The 23,925-nt window shown below is 40.3% G+C and overlaps 1 protein-coding gene across 2 annotated transcripts in view; it reads right to left on the bottom strand.

Moving 5' to 3' along the window:
• Positions 1–23,925, bottom strand: part of LOC110957049 (hyaluronan and proteoglycan link protein 1-like) — a 36,691-nt gene that overhangs the window by 6,469 nt on the left and 6,297 nt on the right. Inside the window, exons 1-4 of one of the 2 annotated variants that reach the window (XM_022202872.2) lie at positions 5,051–5,389; positions 4,621–4,755; positions 2,250–2,413; positions 1,377–1,575 (exon numbers count right to left, since the gene is read on the bottom strand). In XM_022202872.2, the coding sequence (XP_022058564.1) occupies positions 1,377–1,575; positions 2,250–2,413; positions 4,621–4,726 (469 nt within the window). In that variant the 5' untranslated portion in view covers positions 4,727–4,755; positions 5,051–5,389. Of the gene's footprint in view, positions 1–1,376; positions 1,576–2,249; positions 2,414–4,620; positions 4,756–5,050; positions 5,390–23,925 lie in introns of those variants that run through there. The other variant, XM_022202871.2, reaches the window with a different exon arrangement.

The following is a 23,925-nucleotide window of genomic DNA, read 5'->3' as shown; positions in this document are numbered from 1 at the left end:
AAAAAAGTTTGATTTACAGCTATCCAACAGGTCACAAACTACTCATCTGAAGTGCAATTCAAGTGAAAACGCAGACAAATCTAACCTTCAAATTGAGTTATTTCTTTAAAATAATATTTGTCTTATTTAAATAAAGTCTTGTCTTATGTAAATAAAGTCAAATAAACTTTTTTTCTATACCAGATTATGGAAAGAAAACAAAAACTAATTCTGGTGCAGTTCTGAAGCTATTAGTAAATCAACTGTCTGACAGTTCTGTGACAAAAGTTCAGTGTTATGATCCCCTTCTCCAGCTCCTGTTTCTGTCTTTCATTTTTCCTCCCCCTCTTTCTGTGTCTGTCTATTCTGTTTTGATCTGTCTCCATTTGGCTCCCTCTGTCTGTCATCTATCTCCTTCCTGTCTCTCTCGTCCCTGTGTCTTGCTCTCTCTGCTCACCTGTCTGCACTCAGCTGATTGCTGCAGGTGTCACACATTGCAGTAATCAGCTCACCTGCCCACAAGCTCACCTCCTCACTATTTAAGCCCTGTTCCTTCAGTTATGCCTTGCCGGATCATAGGGATTCATCTCCACAGTGACCCACATGCCTCCAAACAATCACACCCCTTCAGAGCCTGCTCCCCTTTTTGGATCCTGTTTTTCCTCACAGTGCTGTCAACTCTGTTCCTCTCCCCCTGGATTCACTGAGCTTGCTTCCCTGTCCCTTCCGTCCAGTTTCTCCCTTGGTTTGTGAGTACTCTGTTTGTTAGTGTTTGGTTTGAATGTTGGATTTGATAGTTGTTTGGTTTTGCATATGCTGTATTTAGCTAGATTTGGTTTTCCCCTCAACTCAGGTTCCCTTTGTATTGTCTTAGCTGTTGTTAGTTAAAATAAAGTTCTTCCTAATATCCCCCCCCCCCCCACCCCACCCCCCCCCCACCCCAACATTCAGAGAGATTTCTGATGAACTGCAGGCAGTGTTTCCACAGAGCAGAGAGAGGAGATGACAAGAGAGACTGAGAGGAAAATTAAACCTACTGGATCAATAAAATAAATGCAGCATGGCTCAGAAATGGTATACAGAGGAGCAAGTTGTTGGAAGATGCCTTCAACATGGTGAAATGCCCTAGTTGAATAAATTAATTTCTTTTTCTTAAAAACTAAATCAACAAAAAAACCCTAGCTTTTCAGAATGACTCTCATTCTAACTGTATTGCACAGAAGACAGTACTGAGGTCTCTACTTCTAGTCATGGTCAGTCTGTTTCCTCAGAGGTGCAGGACTTCACGTTGCAGTGAAAAATGAACCCACAGCGAGGAAAGATGGGACAGAAGCAGAAAATTGCTAGAACCTGCTATTGGTTCAGATAGTTGAGTTATTAAACCCTAATATTGTTACCTTCAAGGTCAAGAGACACCACCACTGTTCCATCTTCCAGGCCATCGATTACTTCACATTTATATCTCCCATAATCCTCCAAGGTGATTTCCGTGATGACCAATGAAGCGTCCATAGGAGAGGATCCTTGTAGATGGACACGTCCGTGGAAACTGCCGTAACTCCTTTTGTGATAATCCATGGCAACAAACACATCCACCTGGAGCAAGATGAGAAGAGGTACTTTTCACACTACTTGCATGCATTTAAAGATTGTAGAAATGGCTAATGCTTATGGAAGGTCTTTTTCTCATTGACTTCTATACAATTAGACTTCTTTTGTGACTTGGGGGGTCGCCAGCACACGACATTCAGCTACTCTGAGCTAATTCAGTGTTACATGAAAATAATGCAGACAAAGATTAATAATTAATAAAAGAAAATACTAGTTATTCTTGGTGATATTTTAAAGACCAAGCTATTGCTAATAAGCAATTATAGATTAATTAGCAGTCACCATAAACATTATTTACAGTTGTACATTTCTCTGTTTGTCTCTAAAACACATCTGAAACCTGCATCGTTACACTGCAGGTGTACAATTTGCATCTATTTTATCGGTCTTTCATTTAGAGCTCTTTTCTCCTTTGATATTAACCTGAATATCTTTGGGTTGTGGACAAAAAAGGACATCTGACTTTTTTTTGCAGTACTTTTCATTTTATATTTACCAGTGTATTGCAGTGTTTCTGTTTACCAACTATACATGAGTCACTATGTCCACCTTCACTGTTTGACAGGTCAATCAAGTTCATATTTAATTCCAAAGAAAAGCAGTAGGGCATTCCCCAACTTTGATGTGGTACTGATCTTTAGAATCAGATAAATGGTGACCTCTTTCAGGTAGTCTGATGTCAGCTTGGTCCATTTGATCCTCATCTTGCGATTGGGTGCCATTGATTGGTCCCTTTGGATCTTGCATGGTAGCGTAGCATTCCCCCCTCGCCTCGACACCACCTTTGATTGTTCTGCCACCACTGAGAGTCGAGGGCCATTTTCTGCAAAACAGTGACTTGATTATACTCGAGAATCTCGATCTGCATCCGTATTCTCAAACACAGGCAATGTGTGGTTGTTAGCATAAAATCTAGCAAACCTGGACCTCTGCACAGCTTGACAAGACTAAGGTCCCATCCACACGAAGAGAAAACGGTTAACAGTTTCAAAAACGATCGCCCAAAAGACGAAGGCGTCTCAGAAAATGTGTGTGTCTACTTGAATGCACTCGATACGCATGGAAACGCTGTAAAACACATGCCAGACCTCTAGGGGCGCTGTAACGATACGACGGAAACACGCGCAAACAGAAAAAAAAAAAAAAAACAGTGGGCATGCGCACTTGCAGCAAAAGTTGTAAACGGAGACCAAGCCGGGAAACATGAGTGGGCAAGCTACTACGTTAGTCTGGATGGACGATGAGGTTGAACTCTTGCTTCGGTTGTCACTGGATTACAAAGCCAAAAACCCAACCTACTTGGCCGCATTCATCCTTCCTTCAATTGCAACCAGTCGTCCTGTCCCTGCAGCTGAAAAACACCCCCACAACGTGATGCTCCCACCACCATGTTTCACTGTAGGGATCGTATTGGGCAAGTGATGAGCAGTGCCTGGTTTTCGCCACACATACTGCTAAGAATTAACACCAAAAAGTTCAATCTTGGTCTCATCAGACCAGAGAATCTTATTTCTCATAATCTGGGAGTCCTTCAAGTGTTTTTTTGGCAAACTCTATGCGGGCTTTCAGTGAGGATAGGCTTCCGTCGGACCACTCTGCCATAAAGCCCCGACTGGTGGAGGGTTACAGTGATAGTTGACTTTGTGGAACTTTCTCCCATCTCCCGACTGTATCTCTGGAGCTCAGCCACAGTGATCTTTGGGTTCTTCTTTACCTAAAGAAGAACCCAAGGCTCTTCTCTACCTTCACCAAGGCTCTTCTCCCATGATTGCTCAGTTTGGCTGGACGGCCAGGTCTAGGAAGAGTTGTGGTCGTCCCAAACTTCTTCCATTTGAGGATTATGGAGGCCACTCTGCTCTGAGGAACCTTGAGTGCTGCAGAAATTCTTTTGTAACCTTGGCCAGATCTGTGCCTTGCCACAATTCTGTCTCTGAGCTCCTTGGGCAGTTCCTTTGACCTCATGATTCTCATTTGCTCTGACATGCACTGTGAGCTGTAAGGTCTTATATAGACAGGTGTGTGCCTTTCCTAATCAAGTCCAATCCGTTTAATTAAACACAGCTGGACTCCAAAAAAGAAGCAGAACCATCTCGAGGAGGATCAGAAGAAATGGACAGCATATGAGTTAAATATGAATGTCACTGCAAAGGGTCTGAATACTTATGACCATGTGATATTTCAGTTTTTATTTTTTAATTTTCAAAAATTTCTACATTTGTTTTTTTTTTTTTTTTTTTTTTGTCAAGATGGGGTGCTGAGTGTACATTGAGAAATAAAATGAACTTTTTTGATTTTGGCAAAGGGCTGCAATGACAGAGTGAAAAATTTCAAGAGGTCTGAATACTTTCCGTACCCACTGTAGTTGATCAAGGAATAACCAGCTGTTTGGTTTTTTTTTTTGGTATTTTTTTGACCAATGAATTTTCATTGCTTGAATACAATCCTGATGTTTAACCACAGTCAGTGGGATACATTCTCTAAAGACCATGAAGGTCTTTAATGGTCATACTGATGTTCTGTTGGAAAATTAACTTTTCTGTGGGATTCAAATCCTGACATTTTAATGCTTTATTCTACAGGTCTCATTTCAAAACGTTGGCAAAAAAAAAAAAAAAACTGTCTGCTGTAACTACCTTCAGTAAAAAAAAAAAAAAAAAAAAACTCTACTGTGTAGAAAGTAAGGTCAAATGGAGCAAAATTCAGAGTTAGCAGCCACACCTTGTGTTTTTGCTTCATTCCATTTGTAATAAGAATGCAAAAACTACAGAACAGTTTTTCTTACGTTGACATCTCTACATGCACAAAGATTTAATCTGTAAGCACTGATGCAAGTCTAATGAGAACTCCTATCTGAGCAAGCTAACAATCCTCCACATAGCAGCCTTATCACTGAGCCATAGCGGTGCTGATAAACTGAGGAAACCAATGACACTGCAGGGTAAGTGTTGCAAACGAAACACAGGAAAGAACGCTGTAGAAGGTCTCTGCAAAACTGTTTGACATTTGTCACAAAGAAACATGCAGACTCACCTGTGACATAGATGGTTCTTGAGTGCTCTAGCTCAGGATACAGAACGTCCAAGTCTGTTTCTGCTACACTCAGTGAGACCAACGCACAGATCAGGACAGGAATCATCTTCACTCACTGGACAGGGGGTCTGATCACTGCAGACACAAGCAGAGGGTGGGGTTACAGGACAGTAGCGTTAAGTTTTTCTGTAGCTACATCACATAGGTGCAGGATTTAGAAAAAGCTCATGCACAGTCGGCATGCAGCTGTTTCTATCTGCAATGCTGTTTCTCTTCCTCGAGCACTCTGTAATTACAATAAGAGTGCAGGACACATCGACAGGCACAAAGTGAAAATCTCACTGCAAAGTTGCTAGGAAACATCATTCTTGATTCACAAACTAGACCTCCCACGAGCAACTACAACACACACTCTGAATACCATACATACAGTGCAGGGAATGCTCTGTCATCCAGCAGCGCGAGGAGGCAGCATGTCCCGGTGACACCGTCCACAACTTCAGAGGCAGACTGCCACAGTGCAGTGTCACCCCCACACCACCGGTTTAATCCACACTCACATGGGTCTGTCTCTGTAAGGACATTCAGTGACTTTACCTGGCTTTGTATCCTCACCTTAATCTGATCCTGAGTCTAACTGAACCCTTAAACTGCACCCTGCTAAAGGTCTGTCCCAGAGTAAATGTCCTCACTTGCAAGATTGTCCTCACAAAGATAGTCATGCACACACACACACACTGCAGCCCATCCTCTACACGCTCACCCCAAACAGAGGCATTCACCATCCCACCCTTTTAAGAATGTTTTATGGAAGCCCAGTGCTGCCAATGTTGTTGTTTTTTTAAATAATTACTAATGGTTCTAAAAAGACAACTTTCTTCCAAAAAGAAAACAGCACAACTTTCTTGTGGCATTTGTAATCATTTAATGACATCAATGTTTTGCTTTTGTGTTGTTTTCTTTAAATGGATGTCGGAAATCTTTAGCTTAATTTTATAGTCAGAATTAAAAGATCATTTGAAAATGGTAAAACAGCAAGTTAGGACGTTGTAGAGAATGAGAGCTTTGTACATCAGAGACTACTAGTCTAAAATTACGAGAACTTCAGTTTCAGACTGCTCTAGCATGGCGGTAAAATTGCTGTTCTATGTAGTTACCATTGCAGTGCCACAGTAAAATAAGAAAAAAGTAAGCTGGCCCAGAGTTGAAGTTTAAATTCAAGATGTCTGGAATTATATTGTTACAAGCCAGAGTTCCAGTTTGAGATATTGACATATTTTTTTACCATTTCAAATATATTTAGCATACAAAGTAATTTAACTTGTAAATAAATAGGCAGTCCAGCTCCTCCACAATGGCACATCAATACGTGCCATTACCAGAAGGTTTGCTGTGTTGCCCAGCACAGTCTCAAGAGCATGGAGGAGGTTCCAGGAGACAAGCAGTTACTCGAGGAGAGCTGGACAGGGCTGCAGAAGGTCCTCAACCGATCAGCAGGACAGGTATCTGCTCCTTTATGCAAGGAGGAACAGGATGAGCACTGCAATAGCTCTACAAAATGACCTCTAGCAGGCCACTGGTGTGAATGCCTCTGACCAAACAATCAGAAAGAGATGTAATGAGAGTGGTCTGAGGGCCTGACATCCTCTAGTGGCCCCTGTGCTCGCTGACCAGCACCATGGAGCTTGATTAGCATTTGCCATAGAACACAGGAATTGGCAGGTCTGCCAATGGTGCCCTGTGCTTTTCACAGATGAGAGCAGGCTTATCGTGAGCACATGTCACAGACATGGAAAGGTCTGGAGAAGCCATGGAGAATGTTATGCTGCCTGTAACATGGTTTAGCATGACCGGTTTGGTGGTGAGTCAGTGATGGTCTGAGGAGGCATATCCATGGAGGGACGCACAGACCTCTACAGGCTAGACAATGGCACTCTGACTGCCATTAGGTATCAGGATGAAATCCTTGGATCCATTGTCAAACCCTACACTGGTGCAGTGGTCCTGGGTTCCTTGTGGTGCATGACAATGCCTGGTCTCATGTGGCAAGAGGATGCAGACACTTCCTGGAGGATGAAGGAATTGACAGCATTGACTGGCCCCCATGCTCACCTGACCTGAATCCAATAGAACACCTTTGGAACATTATGTTTTGTTCCATCCAACACCACCAGGTTGCTCCTCAGACTGCCCAGGAGCTCAGTGATGCCCTGGTTCAGATCTGGGAGGAGATACCCCAGGACACCATCCATCGTCTCATTCAGAGCTTGTCCCGATATTGTCAGGCTGCATACAAGCATATGAAGGTCATGCAAACTACTGAGTACTGTTTTGAGTTGCTGCCAGCGAATTTCAGAAAATGGACCAGTCTGCCACATCAGTTTTTCACTTTGATTTTGGAATGTCTTGAATTTAGCCCTCCTGGGGGTTGATAATTTTCATTTCCATCAAACAATGTGGCATCTTTTCATTCCTAACACATTAACCAGTCCATATCAATGTAAATATCCAGTTTGTTTTTCCCCCGCATTGAAATATGATCTGTTTTCAAAGTGTTCCTTTAATTTTTTTGAGCAGTGTATATCTGATATTGCCACACTAAATCTATTATTTCAGTCTTTTTCAAAATATTTTTTACAAAAATATCCACAAAAGTACAGAGATACTTGCATATCTAATGCAAAACAAAATTTAAAATCTGTAACTGAATAATCATAGCTTGGAAAATCCAAACTGAATCTCCATGTAATCTCCTATCTCCATGTTAGGAGATACAGGAAAGTCAGTTTGGCATTGTGCGAATTGAATCGCGTTTCCCTCCCGGTACAGTTTGGTACGACCAATCATAGCACAGGAGGCGGGAGTTAATGCTGCGTCATCTTCAGCGCCTGGATTACCCATAAAGATGATGCCGGAGGAGGAGGAGGGGGGCCACTGCCGTAAAACAAGGGGAGAGAGAGAGAGAGAGGAGGGGGGGCCAAAGCGAAACTTTTTGTGGTCTCTTGGCGTTTTGGATGGCGTTAGTCGTTGCCTCTTTTCACTTGACGTTTCCGACGATGAGGAGGCAGTGGATGGCTCGTTACTTTCGGCTTCTTGCCATTAGGAAAATCCCGTTCCAAACGTGTGAGTAAATTTAAGCAACTTTTACACATACGCACCGAATTGGTTTGGCTCCGATTTAAAGTTATTCCTAACACCGCTAATCGTTCGGAAGGAGTCTTTTATTGCGTAGCCTTTTCAAAAATAAGTGTTGTACTTGAGAGTACCCCATGTATTCGCAGATTTTTGTGACAAAAACGGCAGTAATCATTCACCGCGACGCTTTCTCAGCTGCATGCCATTGTTGTTTGGATTACATGGACTACAAGGTCGATTTGTTTGTGCGTCACATCCGTGTTACGCTGATTGGTTCTTTCTCGTTCAAGCTGCATTCGTTAGCCCCTCCTTTTTGAAATCGTCTCGTATTATCGCAATGCCAGACTGCCTTTATTTGTATTTATATTAATACATAAATAAAGTCAGTCTGGATTTTCCAGGCAAGAATAATCATAAAACCTAGCACAAAAAATTTTATTCTGTTTAAAATGCACTTAAGATACATTTGCACAATTAGTGCAATTTCCCAAACATGTTCTTTTTTAATTTAAAGTTAAGTACAACTTTAAAACCTGTAAATATATTTTTAAAATGAGATACAGAAGAAAACTGTGTTGTTTCTGTAATTTCACATAATTTGTTTGTTAAATGAGTGATATGTTGTATAATTAGACATTTTCACCACAAAAACACTAAATGGATATGTTTTTTTAAAACTGTTTTACAAGCACTGGTAATCAGTGAAAATGTATATTTTGTTGGTGTGTGTGTATATATAGTCGTTCTATCCAACTATATTTATATGTATTATTATAGGGAACTTCATTCAATGGGAAAATTGTCTTATATTGGAAGAAAAAAATACCATATGGACATTGTCCTAACAAATGATTCTAGTTTTAATATTGGCAGCTCTGGACTTCCGTAATCTGGTTGCCTATCTTTACTGTGTGTGTGCGTGTGTGTATTCGTGGACAGTTAGTCATTCGGATTGATCCCTTCTTCCCCCCTCTCCAGAGCTTATCTTCATTCACTCTATCCCAAATTGCTGATGCGCCGGCCCCCTTTGCCAGGTGGAGCTTCTGCAGTCAGCAGAATAACTGCAGCACACACTCACACTGTGCCAGTTACACACACATCACCTATTACCCCCCTCCCTGCCTGAAAATAGTCATTACAGGAACGGGACGAGTGCTGCTGCTGCTGCTGGAGGCGGTGCAGCACGAGTAGGTGGAGCACGTGTGGAAAGATGTGAAATGTCCTTTTTAAAACTTTGAGTCAGGCCCTTCACCGCAGGACACGAGGAGAGCAGCTGATGTGTGAAATGAGAATAGAGAGGATGGAGGGAGATGAAGACGGAGATACAGCTAAAGCAGGGAGGGAGGAGGCTGAGAGGACTCTGCAGCAGCAGAAATGATGCAGGGGAATGAAGTTTCAGGCTCCATTGGCTCCATTAGCAGGTGAACTGTGATTCCCATTAGGCCTGTTGGATGAGCTCCAAGCACCGACTCAGTGAAACCTGTCATGTTCTATTGTTTAAATAAAAGACAATATTGGTGATATCATACAATTAAATAGTTGAGGTTGTTTAGGGCAGTTTTGTATACTCCATAAAGTAATTCTACAGACCTATTGCCACTTAAATATGTAATTGCAAGATAAAAATTCCTATTTATTGACTTAGATACATCTTGTATTTGGAGAGTTCTTTTTTGCCCCCCAATCTGATTGCAATCGTGTAGAACTGAGTGGCGACCTCCAATCTGATACCATTTTCGCATACATTACTGTCCGAAGGTTGGGGTCCCTTTGAAATGCCCTTATTTTTGAAAGACAAGCAGTTTTTTCCAATGAAGATGGCATTAAATGAATCGGACATACAGTCTAGAAATTGTTAATGTGGTAGCTGGGAATGGCTGATTTTTAATAGAATATCTCCATAGGGGTACAGAGGAACATTTCCAGCAACCATCACTCCTGTGTTCTAATGCTACATTGTGTTAGCTAATGGTGTTGAAAGGCTAACTGATGATTAGAAAACCCTTGTGCAATTATGTTAGTACATGAATAAAAGTGTGTTTTCATGGAAAGCATGAAATTGTCTGAATGACCCCAAACTTTTGTAGTGTTTAATACACACTTCAAGTACATTAAAGTTATCAAAATCAGGAAGTGTGTGAAATAAAGAATTGAGACGGTAAGGTGTACCGTAGCAGCACACACGCAAAAACACAGTGACAACTTGTATTCTCTACATGCATGACCAAACATGTATTGTAGACTAGCTGTAGTACCTGGTCATTACACCAAATGGAGCTTTACTGTTTAATACTATAGCAATGCTAGGAAGAGGTCGCTTGGATTACAGAGAGTTCTGTATCAGCAAACTGAAAGCACTGTCGGGGCTTTACCACCAATGGGCATCATGACAAACTTCTGTGATGCTCAATGACCTCCAGCCAGAGGGATGAATTATGACAGTCCTTATATCTTAGTGCTGTATGGAACAGAGCTTACTTTGTGACCAGTACAATGTGTCTGTTGACTGAACAGTATATGCCAGCATATGGCAAATGTCCACTATGTTCATGTTTGTTCTCATTTTGTTACTTTGCCAAGGAATGCAGTGGGATTATGTGATTATCGGTGTACGTTTGTCCGTCTGTCTGTCCGTCTTTCTGGCAGCAACATTACTCAAAAACGGCCGAACACTTGAAATGAAATTTTCAGGGAAGATCTGAAACGATAAAAAAGATCAAGTGATTAGATTTTGGCAGTGATGCGGTTTATAGCCTGGATCCATGAATTTGTTAAAGGTTTCTGTATCACTGTGTCACTGCAACTATGACAACAAGTGAACACTACATCAGCTGCCTGCTGATGATCACATGATTGCGATCCTACTACAAATCGGCCACTGCGGACTTATCCGTCGGAATTTGTCAGAAATCCTACGACTGTGCAGCCTTGTCAGAGTACTGCACTCTTTGAGCGGTTCTCCCGTTTGATTATTGATCGAAGACACTGCAGATTAAGACAATTAATCAACAGAAGGTTGTTTTTGTATTAGCTGAGCATATCTTTTCATGCACCCCATTGAAAAAGCAAATGTGCCCCTGAGGTACAACTATTTCTGTCTGGAACTCACTGATCCAGACAGACCGACACGTGGTTAAGACATCACTGGTGTGAGTGATTTGTTGGAAAAAGCCTCAGACGCACAGCAGATTGTAAAGCATTCCTCAGCGTCCATCTGTGCGGAGGGTAAACAAGGCTGAGTGTTTATAGGCCAGATGTGTCGTCACCTGTTTGTCCTCAAACAGCATGAAGAAGGTTCAGGTGTGATGACACTGTACCTGACTTCCAGACTGTTTGCAGATCAGGTAACATGAGGCATTCTGAGGGTAAGAAAGCATGTAACACTGGGTTTCCTCTCTGCTTTTGACCTCATTGATCTTCAACCTTTAAATTCCATCAATGAAGATGTTTTTTTTTTTTTTTTTTTTTATTTAACTCGGTAAATGCTGCAGAAACATTTTCGAGAAACTCAGCCCTAAGGATTTCTAAAAGAAAATAAAACACAGACATGAAAACAATCCATCCATGGATGAGATCAGACCCAATGATTGGTTAAGATGGAGATGTTTTGTAGTTGTAACCGAAGGAATCTGTTGTCCCAGAGAGAAAAGAGGGACTCCTCCCAGTCCCTGCAGCCCGCCAAGTGAGTGATTGGATCTGTGAACAGGCCAACGCAAACACATGTTCTCACACGCATCAATACCATGCTGAGAAACACTGATTTTCAAGGACATGTTTGTGCACAGGCATATATGAGCTGGCATGTGTGCGAGTGTGGCATCTGGTTGTGTATACAGAGATAAAAGGGAAAAAAAATGCTTTTGTAATGATAATTACATGGCAAATGCAACAACTACGTTCTTCAGTGAAATCTTTTCAGTCATTCACAAGCCATAAGAGCCAGAAACCTTAAACTGTGAGGACTCACTGGGCCTTTTTGGCCACATGTACTGCTTCAGTCATACGAAGGCCCATTTTCAGAAGGAAAAGAAAATAATAGTAGTAATAATCGTTCGTGATTAAAAGGATCTTCATGGTAAGACCAAATGTTGAAATTCTGAGAAAAAAAGTCAGAGCTCCACAGCACAAAGTTTAAATTATGAGAAATAAGGTGTAAACTTCAAGATAAAAAGTCTAAATTATGAGACAAGAAGTCAAAACATTGGGACAAAAAGACTAAATTCTGAACAAAAACAAGCTCTACTGCATTCCTTGGCAGAGTTATGTGGTGATTCCGTCTGTCTGTCTGTTCGCAACATTACTCAAAAACGGACTAACGGATTTGGATGAAATTTTCAGTGAAGGTCAGAAATGACACAAGGACCAAGTGATTAGATTTTGGCAGTGATGCGGCTTATACTCTGGATCCATGGATTTGTTCAAGGTTTCGGTATTGCGAGACAGCGGCATGGAGTCACTGTAACTATGACAACAAGTAAACACTACATCAGCTGCCTGCTGACATTCACTTGACAATCACTACAAATCCATCACTGCAGACTTATCGGGACTTATCCCTTGGAAATAATACAAGAAAAAACTGATTCAATTGTGGGGGTGTTTTCAGGTCCCATCATTTCCCACCGCCCACTACATATTTAAATCACACGATTCTGTATCTGTACATAACGTACATATACATAACACATACCTGTATTCAGTGCAAGGTAATTTTTCTTATTAAAGATTTCATCCATCGAAAATTATGTAAGTGAGCAGCCTTGGTGGAGTACAGCACTCTCTGAGTACTTTTCTTGTTTGCAAATGCTACTATTTAGCTTAATGCCACATTGTATCTAAGTACAGCTGGATTCATAGTTGATTCCAACAAAGAACAGCAATAGGTTCTACTTTATAATTGAGTGTCTTTTTAAAAAAAAATGAGAAACATTAAATGAAAAAAATGTAATAAAAATGATTTCATTTGAAAATATTCTATTTTAATTGTAGCATTTTCTTTTTAATTTTGCTTTTGGGTGTAATCATTCTCCATCCGTCGTTTGGGGCCAAAGTTTGCTCTTCTGTCTTAGTGCAGCTTTGTTTTGCATTTCGACCATCTTATACCATAAATGCATTTTTTAAAGACTACAGATGAAGCTTCAGAGTGTGTCACAATAGAAGAAGCTTTATTTTTGTCTCCTCTGAGGTTTATTAAATCTTAAATATCTCTACTTCTAAGAATATAACAAATTTTAATCAAGGCATAAAGTCAGGACAATGTAATGCAAAATAACAGTCACAATGTCTGCTGATTTTGGCAAAATTGCTGAGATACTAAGTCATTTTTGCAGAATGAGTGTGTGAATGTTTTTCTAACAGCCACTTTGAGGTAAAACTAACAGGATGAGAAGCTCTTCCGCTTTCAGTGCAGCTTAATAAACCATCGTTTACAGGCTGTAGTTACACAATGAGGTCAAATCCTGTAAATCATGCAAATGCTTCAGAATATTAGAGTAAAGTGTTCTAAGAACTGGACCTCTAACACATTGGCAAACTTTAAACATTCACAATTACAAGAAGAGAGTTAAAGTATCACAAAACAGAGACTTGGACGCCAGCACTCAAAGTTTCCATTCCTTGTTTGGTTGTGCCCTTCTTTTCAGTCTCTGCAGGTTCTGTTAAAAGCAGAAAAGCAGTGATGTGGTCCATCAGAACTGCATTCATGTGACCTTTCCTTAACCTCTTCTCCAAATGATAAGCATGTCCAGCAAGTTCACACATCTAATGGTCCAATTACCTCATCTACAAATTACTCATCTACTAACATACGTGACAGAAGGCTCTGGATACTTCTGCAACACAGTGAAGGGAAATTTTTAAGTACACTTACTGAATTTAGAGGTACTGGTACTTTGGAGTAAGTTCACTACTTCAGACGTTTTTCACACTAGTTGAATTAAAGCACAGTAACGCAACATATTTTACTAGTCAATATGTGACAGCTTTTGTAGTATAGTAGTTAACAAGTCACAATTTCAGCATTGTAAATAAACAAAAAGATTTAACGTTACCATAATTTAACCAAAAACAAGCACAGGATTATGTAAAACAATCAAAATGTGACATCAATTGATCAGAGAGTTATAAAACTACCACAAAACAGGTTTAAAAAAAGTTGATCCAAAGTGATCACAAAAATGATAAGAATATGGTCAACTATGATGCAAATGACAAGCCATAGCTACCATCAAGTCATTTTTCTGACACAGTAGTGGCCATCTGGACTGAACCATCCATCCATCCATCATCTATACACCACTTAATCCTCATTAGGGTCGTGGGTAACCTGGTAACCTGGCAATAGCCAGATTAATAATTGTGTAGTACTTGATAGTACTCCACAATATCAATCTGGGACCGCTCCATGTAAATCCGTTCGGAGGAAAGAGGCACGGATTGGACAATGCAACAGTATGTCCCACCTCTGACAGGTTTGTTTTTAGCCAATCGCGGCGACCCTTTGAAGTTTCTTCACAACGAGCGGAGCCAATTGGTAGATTAAACTCTTACCAAAACCCATAGGTATAAAAGCACAAACATCTTTACCATCCAGAAATGCGCAAAACGCCTCTTGTTGTTCTTCCTTCAAAGAAGCGATAGGAGATTCAGCTAAAACTGACTTAATAGCAGCATCTACACGATCGTTCTCCTCCGTTGCCATGTTTGTTTTGATCTACTGGCGCTTGGTGTTGTCGTCACACCCGGATATCCCGCCCATTATCCCACCCCACACACGAATACTGCTGCGTGATTGGCCGCGAACCAACTTGGTGCTGTACGAAAAGTGAAGGCGGGAGCGGAGCAAGATGGTTTCTTGAGAGATTTGTGAACTCAAAAATATTGCGAGAAATCAACTTGCTGGCAAGGTTAGGTCGTGGGGGGACTGGAGTCTATCCCAGCTGACTTTAGGGTGAAGGCAGGGGACATCCTGCACAGGTCACCAGTCTATCACAGGGCTACATATAGAGACAAACAATCACACTTGCATTCACATCTACGGACAATTTAGAGTTATCAGTTAATGGAGTTTGCATGTTCTCCCTGTGCATGTGTGTTTTTTCTCCAGGTTCTCCGGCTTCCTCTCACAGTCCAAAAACATGTTGAGGTTAAGAAAGATGCTGTGAAGGCGAGGATGCAAACCGGGGATCTTCTAGTACTAACCACTGAGTCACTGTGCAGACCTAGATCAAACCAGTAATACTTCAATTCTTACAAGTAAATTACCAAGCTCAAGTCATATTTGGCTAGTTAACACATCACAGCTTTTGCAGCAGAACTTTAACTGTGACACTTCAACAACATTTTCCCACTCTGTACTTTTACTTCAGTAGGATTTTTCATGCAGGGCTTTTGCTTGGAACAGAGTATTTTTACTTTGCTCTATTAGCACTGTTATTTAGGGAAATTCCTGAATACTTCTTCCAGAAGCTACTGAGTTGTAATATGGGAGTTTTAGGATTCAGTGTTTTCTAAGCTCGTCGCTTCCTATGGACTAAAGTCAGGATGTCTCATGTCTTCTCTTTCATTTTGATCTTTATTTAGTAACAACGCTGCCGTTTCTTGCCTTTAGACATGACTCTGCTTCGACAAGCAGTGTTGGCTGGTTAATTTATTTTAGTTCAAAGTGAAATATTTAAACTATTTCTTCCTGCTGTAGCCCTCTTTAATGTTTAGTGCGTGACCCAACATACTGCTGGAATCCTTAATGCAGTTCTACCTGACAGCTGCACCTCTTTGTTCTTCTTCATCTCTCTAGTGTTCTGTCACGTTGAAGTCAGTTTCTTGGAAATCATCTGGAGATAACAAGTGTTTGTGATGTGACCCATTACTCTGATAGCAGGGTCTAAGGAACACACCTGCTCTGATGGTTAGAATTCTGAGAAAACCCGCCTCTATCTCTCCATGACACCACCAGCACCAGCTGGTACCATTAACACAAGGCAGGATGGAGCCTCTGAGCACTGCTGTCATTACCTCAAATCCAAACAAGTTCATTAACCTTGAATCCTTCTATCCAGACTAAAAGAAGAGTTTTATTGATCAAAACCTTTTTTTCTTCCAGTGACAATGATGGGTGATATATCACCACCAAGCCTGGCAGCACAATATGACAACAGTAGGTACTTTTTTTATTGAACATATTTATAGATGCACAGCAGGCGGCAGCAGCTAATTATCATCTTTATTCTTGTCAATAGGAATAATATTAAAATAATAATAAAATAAAATCTATGAAGTGTCGCTGTGAATTTGGTTTCCGTCGTTACTGACCACGATGAAGTGAAAAAAACTGAGGGTGGCTAACAAAGCTATCAAAACCCATATTAATGACTGTAGCTGACGCGGTCTACCGGAGAGTTTTTCTGTCTGACATTTAACATTATTTCTGTGCACTATAAATCTCTTAATGTTTTTTTTCTGTTTTATTTTTTATATGGGAGAATGGACAGCGTTGGCAGAGTACCGCACTCTGAGTGCTTTTGTACTTATTTACTGTTATATTAAAAACAAAACTTCTAAGAAAAAAAACAAACCACTATTGCTAGTTTGAGTGCGGTCTTTGTTAAACGTATCTAAGGCTAATTTGCTGACTGTTAGTGTTTTTTGTAATTAAACAATCAATTTTGATGCTCCAGATCTTAAAAATCACGTTAAATATTAACCATAAATAAGGCCGCTGAATCTACTCGTAATGAAGGAAAGTCAATTAGATTTCTGGTAACATCTATTTCACTGAGCTTACCTAGATCGTCTAAACATACAGTGCCATTCTGATTATATCTGTTATGCTTTTCTTCATGGCAGTAAAACCATTAGAAAGTCATTCCATTTAGATTTCACAACTTTAACTTCAAACAGTTCTCACATCTGTTTCTGTACTTACTGCAATGTCAGATTTATTTGTAGTGCCACTTCACAAACTACTGTTTGATGAGTATGAAACTAATGTTTCCCCAGAGACCTTTACTTCCCAATAATACTAAAGACAGTCAGGATTTGGGGCTGTTGTCGACAGATATTTATGATGAGACCCTCACAAAACCTCCTTCAGAGGGAAACGAGACATGGCGTGAAACGGCAAAAGCCTTCAAGTCTGATAGAGACCCAGGAGGGCATTTACAGGGAGACAAGAAAGGTGGGGAGGTTATTTATTGTCTCTAAGAAGGAATTCACTGAGGCTCAACATTATCAGATAACAAACAACTGAGAGCGGACAGTGAAGTGCCGCTCCAATATTGTCATGATATATTTGAGTCTGGACCTTAAAATGTCCTGAGAATTCAAATGATTATGTTATAAATGATGGACCCAATAAAAGCAGAGGCTAGGGAAATAATACCAGAAATATATCTCAATATTTTGCAGTGAAGAAACAGCAGACGCAGTATAAGTAAGAAAAAAGAGAAAAATAATAGAAAAGTGTGACAAAAGGTAAAACAGATTAAAGGGTATGAACAAAGGCAGAAATTAATGAAAGTATAAAGTATGATCATTTCTACAGTTTCTAGCATTGTTTCCTTCTGTATAACCATGCATTCTTCTTTTATTGCTTCTTAATTTTAAGTGTATCTGTATTGTTTTTAGGGCTGCACAGTGGAGGTAGTGGTTAGCACTTTCGCCTTGCAGCAAGAAGATCCCTGGTTCAAATCCCGGGGATCTTTCTGCATGGAGTTTGCATGTTCTCCCTGAGCATGTGTGGGTTTTCTCCAGGTACTCCGACTTCCTCCCACAGTCCAAAAATATGCTGAGGTTAATTGGTTACTCTAAATTGCCCGTAGGTGTGAATGTGACTGTGATTGTTTGTCTGTATATGTAGCCCTGAGACAGACTGGCAACCTGTCCAGGGTGTCCCCCTGAGTCACCTGAGATAGGCTCCAGCACCCCCTGCGACCCTAGTGAGCATAAAGCAGGGTATAGATAATGGATGGATGGATATTCTGAGTCTGAAGAGGGACTGAGTTCAGCTAGAACCAAACTGAACACAGAATGTTTTGACCTGATGGAAAATGTTCTAACCTGTACAAGTTTGTATGGTATGTTACCAAGACTGGAAACAAATATAGCTCCAGATACTATAGATATTTGACTATTTACATTTTGACAGCCTCTTCAAACTTTTTGTAGAGTATGGGGTTTTAGTACAGGTTCAGCCACATTTATGTCATTGTGTCACCTCCATAAATGTGGCCCTGAGCCCACTGACGCACCGACAGTGAGCAAAGTGGAGAAAACATTTATATGCTTTGTAATGCAACATCTCACTGAAACAAACACGAAGAGACACAAAATGATGACAACAAAGAGGAATAACATTTCAACAGTGATATAAAACAACCAAAAAGAGATACAAAACCAAGAAAAAGATTACAAAAAGAAACACAAAACAACCAAAACTATGAGCAGACGCAAAACAACAGAGACACAACATTACAACAAAAAGACAAAAAGAAACATTATAAAAAAGAGACACAAAACAATAGAGACCCAGCATTACAACAAAAAGACGCAAAACAACAAAGACACACAAAACACAAAGGGACAAAACAAAGAGAAACAACATGACCAAAAAGAGATATCAAACAATCAAGAAAAGAAAAATTGCAATACAGAAACGCAAAACAACCAAAACTGAGTAGACACAAATCAACAAATACATTACAACAGGCACAAAACAGGCACAACATTGCAACAAAGAGACACAAAACAACATTACGACAGACACAAAACAACAGACACAACATTGCAACAAAGAGACACAAAACAACAGACACAACATTGCAACAAAGAGACACAAAACATCACGACAGACACAAAACAACAGACACAACATTGCAACAAAGAGACGCAAAGCAACAGACACACAACATTACAACAGAGACACAAAACAGCAGACACACATTACAACAGAGACACAAAACAGCAGACACACATTACAACAGAGACACAAAACAGCAGACACACATTACAACAGAGACACAAAACGGCAGACACAACATTACAACAGAGACACAAAACGGCAGACACAACATTACAACAAAGAGACACAAAACAACAGACACACAACATTACAACAAAGGGACACAAAACAGCAGACACACAACATTATGACAAAGACAAAACAGACACAACAATACAACAAAGAGACAAAACAAAGAGACACGAAACAACAAAGAGACACATTTCAACAAAGAGACACAAAACAACAGACACATTACGACAGAGATGCAAAACAGACACAACAATACAACAGAGACACAAAACAACAAAGAGACACAAATCAAAAAGGCACAAAACGACCAAAAAGCGATACAAAAGAAAATCTTTGCAACAAAGAAACAATAAACGGCCAAAGTATGAGTAGACACAAAACAACAGAGACACATTATAGCAAAAAGACAAAAAGCAACAAAAATAAACATTACAACAAAAAGATACAAAACCATGAAGAAAGAAAAATTACAAAAAAGAAACACAAAGCAACCCAAATTATGAGTAGATGCAAAACAAGACACACACAACAAAGACACGCAAAACAGCAAAGATACAAAACAACAAAGAAATTCAAATCAGACACAATAATGCAACCAAAAGATGCAAAACAACAGACACAACAACGAGATGCAAAAAAATAAAAGAGAAACAAGACTCAAATAAAAAAAACTGAGTGAAACTGAGTAGACATAAAACGGCAAGAAAGAAATGCAAAATTACCATCCACAGAGACAAAACAGCTGCACAGTGCAGTCTGTCGTCCATAAGGGGAAACCGCAAGCTGAACCAGAATTTCACCTGAATCCTAAACTTCAGTCTTAACTCTCAAATATTCTCACCCCCAATGTCTAAACCTCAAACGGGTCCTAATCAAATGATTAGTCGACATGTAATTAATCACCAATTATTGTGACAATAGGCTGGACTTGAGGTTGAACTGAGGACATCATAGTGGGATCCAAGACACTGTGATGGATGTTTTTGACTATTTTCTAAGGCAAATAACTGATTTATAGATTGACTGCAGCCGTAGTGGTGATTCATAAACACTGTAACAGGGTTAACAGGCAGCCATTTCTCCATGAGAAAAGCACAACCAGATTAAACACATTAAGTGGTGAAGCAACCGTTTATCTTCACTGGACGGCTGCTTTCTACAAACCTGTGAGGGCCTCTTCAGAGAAACAGTGATGCAAGCAGCTCTAGAGACAGAGCAGCCGGTCACATAAACGTATGGCTCCCATTACACGCATGTCTTAATGCTGATTTATGTTGATAAAGGCAGAGAGAACATGACTTGAAGCTCAGTTTTACATTTCTGAGTAAGGGAGAGGAGGTCCATGTAAAGAAAAACAATAAACTATAGACAAGAAGACATACATTTATGTATAGATAAAACTGAAGAAACACTGGTAGTGCTAAAGTCTGGATGCACCTTGACACAATGTTTTTTTTTCAGATTTTAACCTTTTTTTTAATTATTTTAAACTTGCAGATTTTGCAGATGTTTTCATTTGGGTGATACATGCAGAAGATATCTTGAAATCTAATTTGAGCCCCAGAGCATTTGGAGTGAAATCTAACCTGAATGGCAATTCAAACAAATACGGCTTGGATAGAATTTGTGAAAATCACATTTCATGTACTTCTTTTGCTCTCAAGAAATTGACAATGAAAAGATACAACATGATCATAGAGAGCCATAAATGATCAAAAAGAGACACAAGATGACCAGAAAGAGACAAAATGAACATAACAAGCAACAAAACTGAGGTAAAATGGCCACAAAGAGACGAAAAGCCCACAGAGATAAAAATTACCATAACGCAATACAAAACAGCCACAAGGAGACACAAAATGATCATGAAGAGACAAAACATGACAGCAACGAGACACAAAATGACCATATAGAGATGCAAAACAACCACAAAGAAACAAGGAAATACAAGAGACAAACTGCCCACATAAAGACAAAAAATAAATACAAACTACAGATATATATATATATATACAAATATACAGACAAAGAGAACAACAGACAGCCACAACAACAAAAAAAGAGGTGTAAAATGACTTGTTAAATCACCACTAAGAGACACAAAACAAACAAAACGGTTTCATAGGGTGGATGTGAATTCTGCATCTGACATCGCTCTAAACACAACGATGTGATAAAACAACAGGGCAAATGATGTGTTTGTGCAGTTTGGTGGTGCAGATAGTGGCAGGCTTATTCAATGTGCTACTATCTCAGCTGATGCTTTGAGCTCTGGACAACATGTCAGGTCACCGACTAACACGGATCCCTGTTCAACAGATAAGATTCACCTCCAGCATCTCTGCAGAGATTCAGGCAATCAGCGCCTTCCTTCTAATGAAGCAGCCACAGAAAAACTCTTTCTGTGAGCACAAGTTTAAAACGACTGAGAAATTCTGCGTCATTCCTCAAATAAAAACCACTGAAACTTGGGAGTGTAGTAAGCCCGATGTCTAGTGTGTGTCCAGGTATTTCCTCGTCTCACAGGGCGTTACCACAGCGACCTGCCCCCAGGCTGATGGGAAATGATGCAGGAAACGTGCTATAAGCAGCATCTGTGTCTGAGCAGCTGTGAGGCAACCTGCCCTGGAAAAGCAGCTTGTTGGAAGCTTGTTGTGTATTTGTATGTGGGTGGGGTACCAAGCCATGGGTGGGGTATTTACAGTACATGCAAATAGCTCCGTTGGTTTCCTCATTACACAGCAAATATATTTTCCTGAGTGGTTGACGTGGTGGGTTCAAACCAGTCCAGCAGAGTTTTTATAAGACATCACCGTCACGCCACCGTGCTGCTACAAAGAGGCCTCAGTGCAGAGAACAGTGAAGCTGTGAGGGCAGGTTTAAGGTCCACAGCAACCAATCAGGACGCTCCATATAGAATCTGAAAAACTTTCCACCTAACCCTCTCAGAATCAACTGATTTTCATGACGCATTTGAGATCTTTAGTAACCAAATTAGTTTTACATTCACAATCTAATTTTTGTTCAGCTTAATTTTGTATGTAACAAATCTGAGCATCAATATCATGGATATGTCAGTTTCAACAAAAAACTGCACAAGTTGACATAGAGTCATAGAAATATACATTGGTACTCTGAGTGTGATAATCACTGCAGAAACCTTTATAAAGTCCATTTTGAGGAAACTTTTAAGGTTCATATCACGTGTGACAGTTGCTTCATGAAATATACTGAAATTATTGTAAATAAAGTCACCTGATTCTGATGGAATAAGTCACTACGCAGCACCAGAAATGTCAGTCAACCCTCTGAACCTCAAAACTCGCTGCCATGTTCAAAAGCCATGCTAGCTTTAAAACATCTGCTAAATTACACCATTTAATAGAACCAGAATCTGTAAAACTGAAAGAATCATTGGATTTTCAACTTCTGAACGGTCTTCACCTATATCATGTGGGACATGTAGTTCCATTGGGCAAATAAACAAAATCAACACTTATAATTCCAATATTTCATCAAAATAACTTTTTTACTCTGCCAAGGAACACTGTCGAGATGCTTTGGTCTGTCTGTCCGTCTGTTTGCAACATTACTCAAAAACAGACTAATGGATTTGGAAGAAATTTTCAGGGAAGGTCAGAAATGACACAAAGACCAAATGATTAGATTCTGGCAGTGATGCGGCTTATAGTCTGGATCCACTGATTTGTTAAAGATTCCTGTATCATTGCAAGATAGCGGTACGGCATCACTGTAACCATGAACACAACTGACGATCACATGATTACGATCCCACTGCGGACTATATCCGTCGGAAATGATACAAGGAACAATTGATTCAATTGTGGGGATGTTTCTGAGTCCCATCAATTCCTGCTGCCCACTACATATTTAGGTCCCACAATTCGGTATCTGTGCATAATGTACATATGCATAACACACGCCTGTGCTCAGCACGAGGTCCATCCATTCTCTATACACTGCTTTATCCTCACTAGGGTCGCGGGGGTGCTGGAGCCTATCCCAGCTGGCTCGAGCGAAGGCAGGGGACACCCTGGACAGGTCGCCAGTCTGTTGCAGGGCTACATATACAGACAAACAATCACACTCACATTCACACCTATGGGAAATTTAGAGTAACCAATTAAAGCATACTGTTGGGCTGTGGGAGGAAGCCGGAGTGCTGGGAGAAAACCCACGTATGCACAGAGAGAACATGCAAACTCCATGCAGAAACATCCCGGGACACTAACCAGGGATCTTCTTGCTGCAAGGCAAAAGTGCTAACCACTCCACTGTGCAGCCCTCAGCACGAGGTAATTTTAAAAAAAAGATTTCATCTGTCTGAAATTATAGAAGACTGAGCAGCCTTGGCAGAGTACTGTGCTCTCTGTTGGACTCATGTTGGACATTATTTTATTCATCAAAGAAATTTGTTTTTTAAAAATATTTTGGCATTCTAATTGTGTTGTTGGACAAAAGATACTTCTGAGTTCTTTCTCCTAGCCGTGGCCATGCAGCTTCCACTGAGGTGCAAGACTTTATGTCGTAAAAGTTTTCTCTCCTATTTACCTCATTAACTCTGTTGTATTTCAAGAGATGATCTCCATGAAGCATTTTCTTCTCTCTTTACTGACTGGAATTCATTTGAAGTAAATGCCCTTGTTTTGCCAGCAGAGATGCACTGATTCCTGTCCTGGTTATAAACCCTCTGACTGTAAAGCTCACAGGGACCAGACAGCCTCTCTTGGATTTATAACACTTGAGGAGCTGACAGTCCCAACCCTTAACCCTCCTCCTGCTCCTCACCTCTCTCCTCAACCCAGACACCCCGCTGAGGACAGATAATTTACCTCTCTCCATCTCTGTTAACAGCCTGCCTTGACCCCGAAGTTAATCTGCGGCTTCATTCCAGCATGTTTGAAAGCTACAAATATCCTCTTTTTTTTACACAGCAGAGGTAAAAGCCAAAGGTCAGCACTGGTCACAGCCGAGTGATATGAAACAGGTTAGTACTTTGAGCTTCAAGGTTACGGCTAATTTCCTGTCCTCCATGGGTTTCTTGTTCTCTAAAATCAGGATAAAATTCATTCAAGATGTTATTGAACCAACACAACATTGATGTATATGAGAATTAGCTA

This window comes from Acanthochromis polyacanthus, chromosome 18 (assembly GCF_021347895.1).
Source record: "Acanthochromis polyacanthus isolate Apoly-LR-REF ecotype Palm Island chromosome 18, KAUST_Apoly_ChrSc, whole genome shotgun sequence".
In the NCBI taxonomy this organism is placed as follows: domain Eukaryota; kingdom Metazoa; phylum Chordata; class Actinopteri; family Pomacentridae; genus Acanthochromis; species Acanthochromis polyacanthus.
This window is presented reverse-complemented; position numbering and strand designations above follow the sequence as displayed.